Consider the following 17,545-nt stretch of genomic DNA (forward strand, 5'->3'; position numbering starts at 1 on the left):
CGGCGCATGCACGGGCCTGCGGCGGGGGTGGGGGTGGGGGGTGGAGAGCGCAAGCGAGCTCCCGTCATCCCCCGGGGCTGGCAGGTGGAAGCCCTCCTTCCCCTTCCCCCTCTGGTGGCCCGGGAGCGTTTGAATGTTTTGTCGTCTCTGGCCACACCTAAGTTAGGTGAGCTGATCCCTTGATATTCTTTAGCTGCGCAAGTTAACACACACTTTTAAACACTAGGCTGAGAAAATGTTTTCAAAGAACTGTAACTTACTGACCCGTGATTCCATGCTTGCCCACGGTTGTGTCCAGATCTCAGTTTTTAAAGGCAAAAACCACAAGGTTATATCAGTTAGAGGTGCTAGTATGGGTACAATTCTGATTGGTTAGCTTCTGCAGACTTTCCAGAAACCTTATCTTTATCTTAAACCTAAGGGGGAGTGGATGCCTGTCACCGTTCCTGTTGACTGCCCTCAGATGGGGGCATTTCTGTGCTTAAGCAATCACTATAGAGACTAGGGTTGGGATACTCTGTACTTTGCACTAATTCCTGGAATCCAGTCAACTGGTTCCAGTAACTCGAGGCCTATACCTAAAATAGAGAACATTTAGGCCTCATTTTTTTAAATGGAGGAACTTAGTCTCACACCCACCTTGTAGATGACTTTATAATTGAGCCCAAGGATGAGATAGGGGAACCCCAATTTGCAACTGGTTAGTCACAAGTACAACTGAAACAACCTGAGGCTTCAGATTTGCGTGGAATGTGCAGCTGAAGGGACTCGGTGCCACACAGTCTTGAGACTGTGCCTCTAGCTGCATGACCTGACGCCATTAGATTTGAATTAGTGGCTAGTATCTCCCACTGCAGTAATAGTTGCTTGGTTGGTGTGGGGGAAAAATAGATACACAAACACTCATCTTGGGTAGAAAGTAATTTGTGTTGTGAGTATAAATAGGAGAGGCTAGATTTCAGTTAGAGTTTTTCGTAAATACAGAATCACTGAGATTTGAGCAGGATAATTTATCGTTGCAGAGGCTTAGTTCTGAATTGCAAGATGCTTAACACCATCATCCCTACATTTCTACAAGAAGTAGTGTGCCCTTCTCTGATTTGATGCAAGTGAAAATACCTCCAGACTACCAAATGTTCCCTGAGAAGGAAAATCATCCCCAAGTGAACCACTGATTCACTTTCCAAAAGGGTTTCTGAGATGATGAAGATAGTTTAACATTGCCTAGTACGAACCACTGTCCACATCTGTCTTGAGATCTTGCAGTTTGGAAGTAAAACTGAATAATTTCAAATTTTACTTGAATTTGAGTCAAGTTTTAATATCCACATGTGGCTAGTGGCTACTAAATTGGATCATGCTGAACTAAAGATTTGTAGGCCTTTCTGTAGACATGTATCTTTTATGTTTGACCTCTGACTTCAATTCCTTTTTTTTAATTTTCAAAACCCATTAGTGCAGATAAGTCACAAGGGTTTCCTTATGATTGCTTCCTTAGACTCGTATTCTAGGTCTCTGCTTCAAAGCCTTTGTTCTTGCTAATTAACTTGAAATGGTCTTCCCTTCAGACATCTCAACTGCTCATTTTCCCTACTGTTTATTCAGGTCCCTACTTCAAAATATTACCAGGGAAGCCTCACTGCACTGGCCCATTCAAAGTCACCATCAACACCCTACTTATGTTTCCTACCCATTTCATTTGTCTGCAAAGTGTTTATATAATTTAGTATACTATATTGTTCATTGCTCTCATTCCACTCCCAGCCCTTTATAAAGTGAGCTCTGTGAGGCAAGCAATTTTTGTTTTATTGTGTTTACGAAGCCTGGCACATAGTAGATAAGCTATTTTTTAAGTAACATTTGTAATAAATAAATTGTGAAGCCCGGAGGGTTTTAAACAGAGGGATGAAATGATCGAAGTTTCAAATAGGATCACTTTAAGTAATGGTATGAAGGGTAGACTGAAGGAAACAAAGAGGAAAGAGAGCCCAATTTGGAGGCCAGTACTACTTTTTCTGTGTGATAGAAAATGGTAAGCTGAGGCAGAGTGGAAGATCTGATAGTCTTGGATGACTGCAGGCTTTGGTTTGGGCCACCAGAGTTGCCATTTGCTGAGAAAAGGAAAACTGGATGAAGTAGGTTTGAATGAGGGATATAATAGCTAAGAGCTCAGACTTTCTGGAACATGTGATGGTACCTAAGAAAGAATAAATCAAAGAAAGAAGGTCGCTGAATTAATCATGACCAGGCAGCAGTGAAAAAAGTGCATGCAATAGAATAGTATGAAGGCAGGTAGAGTTTTAAGGCCAGATACAGAATAGTAATGATTACAAATATGGCAAAAATAATAACAAGAAGGACTTGGCATCTGGCCCTTCATTTATTAAATTCTTACAACCTTGCAGCAATAGTTGTCCCATTTTACAGAAATATAAAGTCAGTTGACTATCCTTTTAAAAAGAATTCATTAGCTCTGTGAGCATCTTGTACATTTTGATCATTACATTAACTCCCTTCCCCATATCTTGTGTCTTCTTATATTTTAGACCTGTCAAAACCAGCTTGTGTTGCCAAGTATCCTTGGTTGTATGGCCTTCAGCTGGAGCATGGTCAACTTACCAGAGGCTAATTAAACTCTTAACGAAAACTGACTTTCCCTTTCTAGGGGCTAAAATTGCTACTCCTCAGCTAGATCAGGACTGTGTCCCCAACTTTTCCTGTCCTTGTTGGATTTGGCCTGGCTTGAGCTTGCACATGTCTAGTGTCTGTTGTGATTTCATATTTGCTGTTGCCTGCTGTGTCTAGAAGACAGTTTTCTTGTCATCTACCACCTCTGTCTGTCCCTTACACTCTTTTCATCTCCTCTTCTGAAGTGATCCATGAAACTTGGTAAGCAGAATACTGAATGTGTTAGGCGTGGGGGAGGTGATGAGCATTCACAGTTTCTTATTCTCTACACCTTGGCCCTTTAGGAGTCTCTGTGGTAATAACCATCTACTACAGAGATAGAATTTTCTGATGAGGGTTGGGAGATGCATAATGATAAGTCATTATGTCCACTTAGTGGTATATTATTGCTTAGATTTCCAGAATAAAACTACCATTCTAGAATTTGAGTACAGTCGTACTTATCTACATACCCTTTTATCTGTTTCTAATAACTATGAACTGAATACTCTTTGTAAGAGGTGAAAGACGTATACATTGTGAGGAGACACCAGAGTATACTCAGTATATTTTTTGAGAGGTAAATACAATTTTCTCATGGGTTAAACCATTTCAGGTATTAGTTCTTACTGTCTACTGACTATGTCATTAAGTGCCTTCCAATGGGAGTGTTTGAGAAGGCTCTGAATTTAAGAGATTATCGTATAGGGAAATATGGTACACTGTTGTTTTTATCTAGTTTCAAACCTTAGCTTGTATAAGAGATTTATGATAGATGTAAAGGGCATTAGCTCACAGATAAGCACTAGGGAAACCAGGAATCTTTAACCACACAGGCTTATCTCTTCATTGGAAGGGATGTATACCTGTTTTCCAACTGCAAGGCTGAAAGTGGATGTTAATAACCTAGTGATAACTCTGTTGTCTTAGGGCTAGGCCTGATGTGACTCTCCGAGAATGTTTATCCCAGACTCTCCCTCCTTAGACCTTTAGCTTTAGCTTTGTTTCTCAGTCAGTAGGAGCCATTCTTAGGGGAGATGTCCCATGTACTTTATAGCCTGGTGACCTTTACACTGTCTTTGTCAGAGACCACACAAGATCCTAGGACAGTAAGCTATAGAACCCATCTTCATGATAAAGGCTGCTTGCACTTTGCAGAAGAGTCTCACTGTTGCCATGCTTTAAGTTTTGTTGTGCACATGAGATTGAAATAATTGTTACCAGGAAACTTTTTTCCCCAAAATTAAACATAATGTGTCTAAAATAAACTGCATGGTGTCAGACTCCAGAGATTTGAACCAGCCCAGCTAAGTCGTGCTGAACGAAGTTTCCGTCTTAAATCTTGAGGTTTGTTTCTCTGCCAGAAGTAGAGTTTGCTGGGACCCGGATGATATAAATAAAGGGTTCTTTAACCTAATATTTAACAAGCTTCCACGTGATGCCGATTGTACTGCTCCAAGGACTACACTTTTTAAGTCATTGCTAGAAGATAATGAATTGTCCACTAAGTATGTCCACCAGACTTCGTCCTGTCCCTGAAATCACTGATTCTCTGATAAGCTTGTCTCTGGACTTATTTCCATTCATGTTTGTAGGTAAAGTTGCATGGCAAAATGGAAAAATTTGATCATCCAGTTAGGAAACCCTTCTGACTCTTAGGCATCTAATGAGCAGTGTTCACATTAACACTTGAGTTGTTAGAAGAATTGGAGGTGACACATGGTGGGCACATGGGAATACAGTTAATGAAAAGCCATTTTTCTTCAGTACATAGCACTCCTCAATGAGATGAACATTTTTTTTTTTTTTTGATGAACATAACATTGAATAACCATTTTAAAATCTCGATACATAACCTGAACTTGTGTCCTGGTTAACCACTGATTCTTCAAATTAGTATGAATTTTATGCTGTTCGGATAGAGCATGTTTGATTTGAGCATGAACACAAGTTTCTGTGCCGGGAGCTTAGTCATACTAAGGTATAAAGAACACTAATTACCAGATCATTAGTCATCCTTGACAGTATTAACGTTTGAAGTTTGAAGGACTATGTTGGCTCCTTGAGCTTGTTACAGAACAGCATGGCTCCTTCTCACTTGTCCTTCTTGGCACATACATTGTCTGCATACACCCTCTGCTCTTCCAACCATACCATGATACAGTTAGGGTTGGAGTATGTTTTTTTGGCTTTTTAGCCCCCAACTGTGGGCTGCATAAAACATATTTGTACATTACCCAGTGTTGGGTATGGTGGCAACACCAAAAAGATGGAAAAACTATGAAAGCAACTTAATTTGATTATCTTATAAGAGAACTTAGTATTATTTCCCCAAAATTCTTCCAGTTCCAGAAAAGGAAAATGGAAAGTTACCTAAGCAACAACTTATCTAAATATCATAATAGATTCATTGTTCTGAAAATAGATTACATTTAGTCTAAGATCATACATCCCTCAGTCAGAAAATTCTACATTTCAGTGCTAGAATATTCCATTAGCATTTTCATGTATCAAACTGTTGTAATATATGCAAATCACTTTAAGTCATCTATTCATTCCTTTGCTTTCAAAGATTTTCTTTCTATTTATACACCATTTTTCAAATTTTTAAGTTATACCTAATAGTACAAGGTTGGGTTTGTTTGGTTTTTGTTTTTTCTTGTTACTGAACAAAAAGAGGAGCCCTCATGTCCAAGACCACTTTGGGATACAAAGCCTAATTTTCATGATTTTCTTTTTAAATACTGGCATTAAAACCAGGTCCTCAAGTATGCCAAACATTCTTCCACTGCTGAACCACACTCGTAATCCTTTTTAAAATAAGGATGAAAATCCTGAGCATGGCAGGAAAGATGTGTCCCAGGGAATAAGATATACCCTGACACTGAGTGACTCCCTCATTAAGTTCCAGAAAGCACTTCATCTTTGAAGACACAAATGTTAACATACTCATTTCCTGACATCTGCTGAGCTCTAATACTTCCTTTTGCCCCAAGTCTACAGTGTCATTAGTATCCTTTACCTGAAGGGACTTCAGTAACCATCATTTTGTGTGTGCGTGTTTGTCTGTGTGCATGTGTGTGTGTCCACCTGGTGCCCATGGAGGCCAGAAGAGGGTTTTAAACCCCCAGGAACTAGTGTTAAGACACTTGTGAACTGCCATATAGGTGCTGTGAGCTGAACCCAGGTCCTGTAGAAGAGCAGCAAGCACTCTATAAACCTCTGAGCCACCTTCTCAGCTTCCCTCTATCAACTCTCGCCCCTGCATCGGACTTAAAAACAACAAAAGCATACTTGCATCATTTTCTATCATGTTTCAAAAAGTTTCAAAAACCTAAATGTGATAACATTAACTGAAGTATTCCAGTTTTAGGAGGCATAAAAATTTCTTATAGGCTGAATTCTTCTTGAAATCAGTATACTACATAAAACTGAACACTTGCATTATCAACAAGGACAATGTTTTATTGAACAAATCTATGTACAATACAAAAAGTTTCTTGAAATGAGACACTATTGTTGATTTATTGCAATTCAATGGCTCAGTTTTAATTTGTACTTTATAAAATGCAAAGTAAAATAATTTAATGTTCAACAAGGAAGCACAAATTTCCCTTCTTGCTGAATTTGTAATATCTTTCACATAATAACAATTCCAAAATGCATATGCAGCATTTGCTCATTCTGAAAAGGTGTTTTGACAGTACCAAATAAATTAAAAAATAAACACTATCATCCCTTTTAAGCTTTTCATTCATACATTAAACCAAACATGAAAATACAGCTAAATGTTCAGTGTGATTTGAAAAGAATCACAAGATCAATGATATAAATTATGTATTCATTATATATTGGTGGTTTCAAAAACATGAATATGGCTAGTGCCCAAAGTACCAGTGTCCTTGTCCATGGAGACTCCCTCCTGTGCGTCTTCTGTGTCTAGCAGCAAGGATTCAGGTATGCACTTTTCCTGACCTCACTGACATAAATTTTATTTTAAAACAAAGATGTGAAACTTGGTCCATGTAGCCTCCACACAAAAGTAGAAAAGAAGAAAGGAGAGGGGAAAGGATGTAAGACAAAGCTTCCTTTCCTTCTAGATCCCAAACCAGAACTGCTGCAAGTTCACACAGGAGCAAAATGCACACATTCTTTAAGAGGTAAAACTGAGAAATATGTCAAGAGGTAAGAAAAATGTGGTCAAACAGAACTTTACGTGACATTTTGATTTGATTATATATGAACCAGTTTTATCTATAAGAAAAATTTTCTCCTAGCAACACAAGTCAAGAGAAACCTTTAAATTAAGCTTAAAGACAAAATAACAGGTGGAATTTGTTTAAGACATCTTCACACAAACTTCAAAATTCATGAAAATATAACACTTTGTGAAATTATTTTTATAGCAGTGGTTACAACTTATAAAAAATAAAGAAATGGTAAAATGTTATTAACTGGAAAATGTACAAAGCAGAAATTATGTTTCAAAAAAAACTTCATTGTGCAAATGAACCAGTTTCCAAACAGAATTTTTATTACAACATATACTTTTAAGATGAACTAAAAGTCAATTATTACATTTGTAGTGTCAGGAAATATGGAAAACATTTTGAGTTGAACTTCAAGGATTTAGAACTAACTTATGAGTTGTACTTTTCTGTTATCTGTGTGTAAATTCCACAGCCTAATGTAGGCTACATAACAAAACTAGAACAAACTGAACTCTGACTGGAATGGACTGATGACTGTCACTGCATAGTCGCAAATGCCCATGGAAAGTAAGAAAATGCAGAACTTTAAAACAATTCTCTGATAGAGATTATTAGAAAACATAATTTCTAAAAGTCTGGATGCCACCCTGAAAGTAATGTCACATTTTTATAACCTCATTCAAGTAGCCATAATGTTCCAAAAATTTGTAATGTGTGTGATGAGGTTGCTGGAATAACTGGAACACTCAGTTGACAGTGATGTAAAATGTGTCTAAAGAATTTGCCTTTGTGTTTGTAGTCTCTTTATCTCACCTTAGAATAATATACAATTAGGTAAAGGAGATCTGTAAGCATCTTCTTTTAATAATAGATAGTTGGGAAATATCTAGAGGATTTTTTTAAATCTGTAAAACATTTGTTTTAATAATTCATTAAGTTAAAATCTTCCTTAGGAAAATTAATGGTCACCAAGGACAGTAATGCATTAACATATCTTATTGTGTTCCTGTTGTGCAAATTCTGGTGTAAATACTTCCTTAAATATGAAAATTATTATGCGAGCCAAATTTATCACTATTGAAAAAAGTACATAGTATGGCTTACTTTGGAATAAATTCTCCTAACTGAATAAAATGAACTCTTGATCTGATTCTTAACTGACATACTTTTAAGCCAATTATTTTCATAGGACCATACTTAGATAACTCACACTAATGTCTAAAGGACTTTACTATGAATCATCAAGCAATGTCCTAATACTATGTACAGATAGAAATATCCCAGTGTGCTTTTACCATTATTCACATTGAAGAATTTTCAATTCAGTGTTTTCCTTCAGTTGTCTAGCATATGATGGTCTTAAATTCTTCTCGCATCCCCGCAAAGTAACTGATACTTTTCTACTTAACACTGCTGCCTTTTAAATATAACTAACTGTCTTTACAGAAGTGGAATGCTGAACATTCTTATCAAGAGCTTATTAGCCAAGCACTGTTTCTGTTTTGATTTTAATTTTTCAATGGTGGCATGCCATTCACTGAACTTTGACCTGTCTACTTAATTATCAGGAAAAAATGTTACAATCTTTAGTAGATAGCATGGTGGTAAATCAAGCTTCATTTCTATGTATCAGCTTCTAAATTATATCACAAACTAAAGAGCAATGAACAGTTCTATAAAATATGTTTGACCAGAAGGGAAGACATAATGAATATGCATAACAAGAAAACAATTCCCATTTTCAGAATGTTTTACATTGTTTATTGTAAACCAGCTCCCCCTCCACCTTGTATTATAATGAATCAACTTTTTCCTTTCTTTTCAGTAAGGCCATAGCTGGTTTTTATTTCTGACTAGTTATCCAGATGTGTTTTCACATAAGCAAAACTGAACATGCTGCTATTAATCACCATAAACTTTTAAAAAGTGTGGTTTCATGGATAACTGGTACTTTGGGAGTTTTATAACCCTTTTGGAGTCTTAGCTGGCACATCTCCTTTGCAAGTTCATTCCAGAAAATGTGCTTTGTCTTTTCTTTAGTAATCCGAGACCACTCTAAAATTAAGGCCATCAGGGAAATAGCAAACTGATGATGCATTTTCTTGTAGTGTGTTTTTTTAAACACTACTGCATGATCAACACATCTGAGACATTATCAGGCACCTGTAAAATAAAATACGTGTTAATTCAAATTGTATAGATTATAGAAGAAAAGCAAGCCTTATATTTCTGGTTTCCATGTGTGCAAGTGCTTTGTAGTGTACATGTATGTGTATGCATGCCTGTGTGTGGGCACATGTGGAGACCAGAGGCTGATGGTGGATTATCTTTCTTGATCCTTCTCCACTTTATTTGAGCAGGTTCTCTCACTGGAACCCATAGCTCACAGATATTGCCTATCTAGCTAACCAGCTTGCTTGGTGATCTTATCTGAGCCTCCTGTGTGCTGGGATTACAGGTGAGGTACTATGCCAGCCTAGCATTTACATGGGTGCTAGGGATTTGAATCTAGTCCTCACCAATGCACAGGAAGGAATTTATCTGCTGAGCCATCTCTCCAGACTCTTATGTTTTGACAGCAATTTAGTTTCACTTGTTTTATATACTACCATGCTGATAAAAATGACTGTTTCTACAAATTCTATTATGTGAAACTCAGAATGAAGAAAAGCCACTGGTAGTAGAAAGAGTATAGTACCGTAGGAAAATCAGGAGAAAAGAGTGAACAAGAACAGTATCAGATTCCACAAGTTCATAAGCCTATACAAACAACTTGTGAATTTGTTGTTTAATCCAAAACAAGGATATTAATCTCATAAAATCATAGTGGTTGTGGATTTAAAGGAAACGTGTGAAATAGTGCTTTATTATCTGGGCCACAGATGTTAATAGTACAAAGATACATTATGGCTATATTGATAGTATCTTTCTATAGATAGAGCTACTGAAAACACATAAGACTTACTTTCATCATCGGAATCAAATCCAAAGAGTGTCTGACATTTCTTTTGTGCAAGATGAGCCTCAAGTGCTTCTGCATTACAGTAGGTGGTCAGGCATTTGCCACATCGTAATCTTTTTACTTGTTTTTTACATATGTTATCTTGATCAGAACAGGAATCTACTCGATCAGTCAGAAATTTTCTGCGTTTTGGCATACTAAGGTATCGTTCATCAAGGTAACTGGGAGGCAAAGGTCTGACATATGGCTTTGTTAAAATTAAGCCATATGAAGTATGTTCACTTGTAAGATTTGGTTTGGATGGTGCCTGAGATACTGACAGGGCACTGTGATCTTGTGATACAACATTCGGTAAAATAGAACCATTTTCTGTCCTGTTTCTATCTGTTTTCAGATTAGGATCTGATACACCTAACAGTGTTTGCTCTATTTCACTGTGTCCATTGACTAAGTCACTGGTACTATGACTATTTTCAGGATTTGGCTCTATGGCAGGCATCTTTTGGTCTATCAAGCTTATATTTGAAACAGTATCATCAGAATGTTCATTTCCATTCTGAACTAAACTGTCTGTTTTCTTTTCCATAGTGTCTATACATGTCTTTGGTTCTGTAGAATCTTTCCTTGATTTACTAGTAGAAACTGGCTGATAAATCATTTGGTTCTCATTACTAGATGGGTCTATTTCCTGATGATTAGGAACTGCTGCACTCAGTTGTGCAGATGATTCCGGTGTTTTGCTTAAGTAATGCTGGGCCTCATGTTCATATAACAGAGGAAGATCTTCAAAAAGCTCGTGGCATTCTGGAAAACTACACTGAGCTTGAAATATCCTGTGACTTTTTGTATGCTGAGCAAGCTGGAATGGCAGCTTAAATGACTCATTGCAATTAAAATGCAAACAAAAGTACACATTTGGATAGCTGTGTCTATTAAGGTGGTCTATAAAATGTTGAGAATCTTCAAATTGCCTTTGGCAAAATTTGCATTTTCCTTTGCTCCACTTCATTACTGTTTGCCGCACATTTAAATCAGTTGGATGTACAGTCCTTGCATGCATATTTAAAAATCCAATTCTTTTAAATATCCTTACACAGCCAAGAGCAGGGCACTTGAAGTTGCCTTCTGGGTCTGTAGCATATACATCTTTTGGATGGCACACAGTTCCATTGATTTTATGAAGTACTGATGTTTCTTGATTCAGGTCATAATCATCTTCATAATCATCTTCATTTTCTTCCTCTTCATAGTCATCATCACACTGAGGTAAAGACTCTGAGATATTATTGAAAGAAGTGTCTGGTCTGCCATTTTCAATAGCATTCTCTGGTATACCAAGGGGAATTTTTATGAATTCAGCCATGTGTTCACGAATGACCTCTTTGTTTCTATCACTGGAAGTAGTCAATGTCTCTATTTCTAAACCTTTAGTATTTGAATTTCCATTTTCAAAAGAAATGGACGATTTGGAACAGTTTATTTCTTCCAGAGTGATGACTTCTGGATCATCCTGTTGTGCTGTAGCAATCTGCTGTCTCTGGATCTTCTTAACATGGTTCTTTAAATGCTTCTGCATAAGTCCTCTGTTTCTAAATTTCCTACCACAGATCACACAGGAAAAACTGCCTTTTTTCTGATGAGCCTGGGCATGCCTCACAATGTGGCCACCGAGGAATTCCTTGTTACATAACATACACCGATGCCTTGGGACACTGTGATCCACTTTGGAAGTGTTTAGAGCAGTGAGACTTCTCTTCACATTAACATGCCCTTTAGGCTGCACTCCAGACACATCATCAAGATCAGTCTCTCCAGGGCTCTGATCTGGGACTGTGTCAAGCCCTTCATCCACACTCTGCTGGCCCACTGTCTTTTTTAGACTACCTGCAGAATTCTCCAGTGTATTTTCATTCAGAAGTCTCACTGCTGACTTATCACGCAGTAATGCCACACAGTTCTTCTTAATCATTACAAAGTTCCAAAACTCAGGATCAAAAAACAACCCCTTTTTCAAAATTGGCAGTAATTCAAAGCGAACACGATTTTGAACAGTACTTGTGCCTTCGATATACTCTTCATCAGGACGTCTGTAAAGCTCTTCAACAGTGTGGTAGGCCTCTAAGGAACGCTCAAGAAAAAAGACTGAGAGAGCACAAACCCTGACGATCTCGAGATCATTTGGCAAAAAATGTGCAATTGTCTTATAAATGAGACATTTAGTTTCAGGATCATCATGAAGATCAAGCTGGAGGGCACAACCACATATTTCAACACAAATTTGTAAACCTTCTTCCTCAACCTGGAAAAACAAAAAGAATCCCACTAAATACAACTTAAAAAATCATTCTAACTGCTGTAGCATTTTAAATACAACTCCAAAAGGGAAAACTTTATAAAGAGTGTTCTGAAGTGTGGGAAGAATTGCTACTGTAGATCTCTTCAATAATTATGAGGTTTTTACTCTTCTATAATACATATCTTCTATTAAATGATAATAACCTGACATAGGTTTATATTTAATTTTCAAATGTGAAAAGACCAATAACCACAGTATAAAAATGTTTGCAAATTGTAGAATTTCTTTCCATTCTAGGCTCACTTGGGGGATCATTCTCATTCTATGACAGAAAGGCTAATGCATACCATTTCGAATAGATGCCAAGTAACTGTTTTTTTTAAGATCTATGCAAATTTTGTCATATTAAACAGCACTTATAATACTGATATAAGATATTATTATTGTTATTATATATGCTAGGCAAGTGCTTTATACAAATATGAAAGGGGGCATCATACAAATCTAATAAAGTATAAGAACAATAAGCCTACTAGAAATTGTATGAAAACAAGTCAACTTTTACTTCTGCTCATGATAATTATATTAGCTTTTACTGCAGAATTTTTAATGATCCACTGCAGTTGATTTTATGCCTCTAATGACTGAATAATCAATACTTATTTGAATAGGACAAGAAAACAGAATGTCTTTATGTTATAAGGTGTCTGTGTGTGTTGCATGTCATACTGCCTACATATGGTTATGGATTATAGGAAAAAGTAACCATTTGCAAGCCTCCTGTTCTCTTTGTCTCTTATATTATGGTAATCTCACTTAACTAAATAGAGTTTTACTATCAACTAAGATTTTCTGAGACAGTTACTGGGTGTGATCAGATCATTTGTAAATTAATGTTCAAAAACAAAATTTATAATGGTAAAATGATAAATATGCTTAAGTCATAAGAAAAACATTTCATATTGAAGCAATTGTTCTCAAATTAAGTAACAACAGACTGGCTTTTCCCCCTCTATTTCATGTACCATGCTGAATGTTTGAAGCTGGAGAGAAAAGATTGTGAAATACAGAGAATGCAGCCTTAAAAAAGCTAAAACTAAAAGGATAAATATCATATGTACCTCATCTTTAATGATTTTCATGAAAGGAAATATGACTCTCACATTAGTTGCTGTTCTTAAAAGTTGATAACATTGATCTACAAACACTTGTTTCGAAGGATTTGATTTAAGCTGTAGTTTACTCCATATGAAAATCAACTCCCTGCAAATGAGAAAAAACATATACCAAAAAAAGTTTATTCAAGTACAGACATTAGTTACCTTTCCCTGATTCTATACTATCCTAGCTATGATATACATAAAATAATTATAAATGTGCACATCATCTGTCCTACCTTTGAGATTAATAGAAATTAAGAGAGAAAAAATAAAAAAGAAATTATAATTTTGCATTGATAGTAATGATTTCCAATGCTAAGCTGGCACACCTAAGAAATCTATAGTGATGAATCAAAGCAGTTCTAATTTTAATGTACTAATACTGATGTTATAACTTTAAAACACACACATTGACCTTTAGTATACTATTGTCAGAATGCCATCCAGAATGGAGTCAGGTGAGATGAATTCTGAGTACTTGTGAGAAAGCTCCAAGAAAATAAGACAAAAGTCTTGTGACCTCATTTTCTTCAAAAACACAGAATTATTCTTGGAATGTGTTTTCATGCCCCTCCCAGGTATAGCAGATAGGAGTGAGTTTACTTCTGATTATTCATTACAACAGGCTATTGTTATTTGTTTATACACCTCTATGGAAAAACATGTTTTTGCCATGTGTGGCTTGCCCTTATGATTGTACACTGTACTCATGTGATTCCTCTTAACCCTCAGAGTATAAATTGTCTGATGCTCTCAATAAAGTTAGTTATTGCATGAGACTTTAGTCCACCTCATTTATTGGCTTCATTCTCCCAGGTTCCAGTGCCAACTAGAGCAATAAACATACTACTTGCAAATTTAGAAACCAGTATTGTAGAGTATTTCATTCTGTTAAGATACTAAAAGTAATTTTAAAATTTTAGCACTGTTATAGTACTGATTTTGAAACTGTATCCTTTATATCATCTTTAATCATGTGCTTTTCTGGTAACATGCAATACTTTTGAACAGACAAACTATAGATAGATTCTTTTCTAATCCATGGTCAAGGACGAACAAGAACAAATAAAGACAGTGGGTTTTGAGGTAAAGGCAGAGCATAAGGATATAACTCAAAATTAGCATACTTTAAAATCTGCTCTAACGTTATGCAAAGCATTGTCATTTGGAACTAATAAAAATAGTTGGTAGAAAGTTTTCCCTTTTTCCAAAGTTATTTACTCTGTCTTGTGAGCCCAACACATCAACACATGCAAGCAGATTTGGGCTCACTGGGCACTGGGCTCCTTTCTGCATAAGAGGGCGTGACCTTGTAAGTAACACCAGGTAAATATAATTCCACTAGAAAGAAATATAACAAATCTGGTATCAAAAAGTGCTTTGGGCCAGGACAGAGTAACAAACGTTCTTCAGTTAAAAATTCATTACTCCATTATTCTGTACTATGAAAATTTTTTAAATGATTATCACTGCTCTAGTAAGGAAGAAACAATGTGTTTGCTACTCACAGTGATTTTGATTTTAAATCTCCTTAAGCACTGCCTTCCTGGGATGCTGGATGGGCTTGTTTATATATTTTATGAATCATATTTCCCAGGACTAATGCACACAAATCTCCTCAGTAACACAATGCATGATGGAGACAGTAACTGACACTTAAAAACTAAAAAAGTCAATGTTCACAATAAAGATTCAATATCTTTTTTTAAGATTTATTTATTATGTATACAGTGTTCTGCCTGCAGGCCAGAAGAGGGCGCCAGATCTCATTACAGATGGTTGGGAGCCACCATGTGGTTGCTGGGAATTGAACTCAGTGCTCTTATCCACTGAGCCATCTCTCCAGCCCAAGATTCAATATCTTTAAAGACATCCCTAGAGAACTGCCTGGTAATGTACTAAAGTTTAATAAGTCACTAGCTTCCTACATACATTCAATGTAACCTTCAGGATACCAAGAAATAACATTTGTTCAATAAATTTTTGTTAGCTGATAATCTGGGGTATTTTATTTTATTTTTGGTCTGTTACCATTGTTTCACAGATGCCAATCAACTATTCTATAACTAAGCTATTGTCCCGATCCAGATAATCTGGTAACTGTTATATTCCTAAATGCTGAAGCTTCTTGAGGAATTTAGTAAGATAAGTATACACATGAAATGATATTAAAGATGATGGTAAACATTTTAAATAAGGAGTGTTTTTGTAAAAGGGAGATGGATAAAGAAAGTAAGCACATCAATCTGAATTATATTTAGGAGCATATATGGCCTAACTGCAACAGATTTATAAAACAAAATGATAGCTGGAAACCATAAGATAAATAATTCATTTAGTATTTTACAAATGAACATAATATATATATATATATATATATATATATATATATATATATATATATATCCCAACATATTTCAAAATAATATGTACATTCTTCGCACACACAAGTTTTATTTTGTTTTTTAATTCTTAGATGGTAAAAGCTTAATTTCCCTTTTGTCTGTGTTAAATTAGGGATGGGGGGTTGGACTTGGTAAGCAAAATATATCTCTGTACTCCCCACCCCCCGAAAAATGTGGCTGGAGAGATGGTCTGGTGGTTAAGAACTTGGAGTGCTGTTGTCGAAGACTCTAAGTCAGTTCCTAGCGCCCATGTTTGATGGCTCACAAACACCAGTCAACTCTAGCTCCAGACGTTCTGATGCCTTCTTCTGGTCTCCAAGGGTATCTGTACTCATATACACATACCCATATACATAGACACTAATAAAAATTAATAAACCTAAACCTTTTTAAGTAGTTGAACACTTTCACACAACTGTAAGGAAAATATAAAGTCCAAATCCACTTCTGTTCATCAGAACAGAATCAATCCTCCTTTTGTTCATCATTTCTCCATTTCTACTTATGATCAGAAACACTTACCATATGCAGTACATGTCCCCATTCTGGAGCTGTGGAATAAGAAAGGATTCACAGAGTTGTAAGGCTAGCAAAGTCTTGCCTTCCTTTTCAGTGTTACAGATGATATCAATTCCACTCTTGCAGTCAGTTTTCAACAAATGCTATAAGAAGAAAGGAAGAATCAGTTCTGTCATCAACAATGTATAAAAATCTAGTTGTGGTTACTGTTTAAAATACTTGCAAGTACTGGTAGATTTCTAGTTTCTTTTACAATTCTACACTATACTGAAATACTTTTATGGCCTCATAGTTTTAGAGTATAACATATGCATTTCACAAGTACTTGTAAGGTCATCAATGCTTATGGGTAAGTAAGATTCAGATTAGGAAAGAATTCCTTCTTTTATTGTGAAAAGCAAACATAAGCATTTAGCTTCTTAGCACTTTAAGAGGAAAATCATGTTTCTCAGTTTTTATTTGATGTCTGAATCATACCACAAATTTAGTAAATATATTGTATTAATTCAATCACTTGTTAATATCAGATCCTGACTAGTTCACATGAACTTAAAGAATGGTCCTAAGAGAACACATTCAGAAAATGTGATCTCTAAATCTTGGGTATTACTGCAAAAGAAATTCCCTAACAGTGGGCTTCTGTTTTAATTTTAGTAAGGTTAAAGTGGTAAGAGGAAAAAAATCGTCTCAGATGATACCTCCCGGAATAGCTGATCCTCTACGGGTGACATAAACAGACAGGTGAAGAGTGCTTGATGGAAGTACAAGTCTTTACCGATTTCTGGGTGATTTATACAAGATTTAATAAGAGCCATTGCTTCAGGTATGCGCTCACAGGCAATTAGGTATCTGGCACGTAGTTCAAAGAACAGTGGATTTTCAGAACTTAAGTATTTGTTCACTATATTAAAAAAAGAAAACATATTATTACTCTCAAAAAATATTCAAACTTTGCTTGAAACTTTACAACTAAAACATCCTATCTAATTAGATTTAAGTAACATGCTCCATAATGAAATTTTTATTTTTGCATAGGCAGTTAATACGGCTAATAAAATGAAAATAAAACACCAAAACAGTGCTCAAGAAATACTACTTGAGTCTTCTTAGTCTAAAAAAAGGGGTAAAAACAGATTTAAAATTTTAGAATAGGGAAAAAAAAAATCAAATGTTCTTTAGTTCATCAATGCATTAGAATGTTTTAAGTAGCAAGTGTAAAATGCTCCTCTAGTCTAAGATTACACACTTTTGCTTCTTGTAGTCCCACATTCTCATTATTATAAAATACTGAATGCTAAATTAGTACATTAAAACCACATTAAATC

At 35.9% G+C, this 17,545-nt stretch overlaps 1 protein-coding gene across 2 annotated transcripts in view; it reads right to left on the reverse strand.

The window, feature by feature from the left end:
• Positions 1-8,616: 8,616 nt before the first annotated feature.
• Znf654 (zinc finger protein 654) overlaps positions 8,617-17,545 on the reverse strand; it is a 51,710-nt gene continuing 42,781 nt past the window's right edge. For both annotated transcript variants that reach the window (XM_006981620.4, XM_076549091.1), the window contains 5 exons: positions 16,919-17,121; positions 16,224-16,363; positions 13,258-13,399; positions 9,844-12,139; positions 8,617-9,041 (listed from right to left, as the gene is read on the reverse strand). In XM_006981620.4, the coding sequence (XP_006981682.3) occupies positions 9,034-9,041; positions 9,844-12,139; positions 13,258-13,399; positions 16,224-16,363; positions 16,919-17,121 (2,789 nt within the window). In that variant the 3' untranslated portion in view covers positions 8,617-9,033. The remainder of the gene's footprint in view (positions 9,042-9,843; positions 12,140-13,257; positions 13,400-16,223; positions 16,364-16,918; positions 17,122-17,545) is intronic.

This window comes from Peromyscus maniculatus, chromosome 12, assembly GCF_049852395.1.
Source record: "Peromyscus maniculatus bairdii isolate BWxNUB_F1_BW_parent chromosome 12, HU_Pman_BW_mat_3.1, whole genome shotgun sequence".
Classification (NCBI taxonomy): domain Eukaryota; kingdom Metazoa; phylum Chordata; class Mammalia; order Rodentia; family Cricetidae; genus Peromyscus; species Peromyscus maniculatus.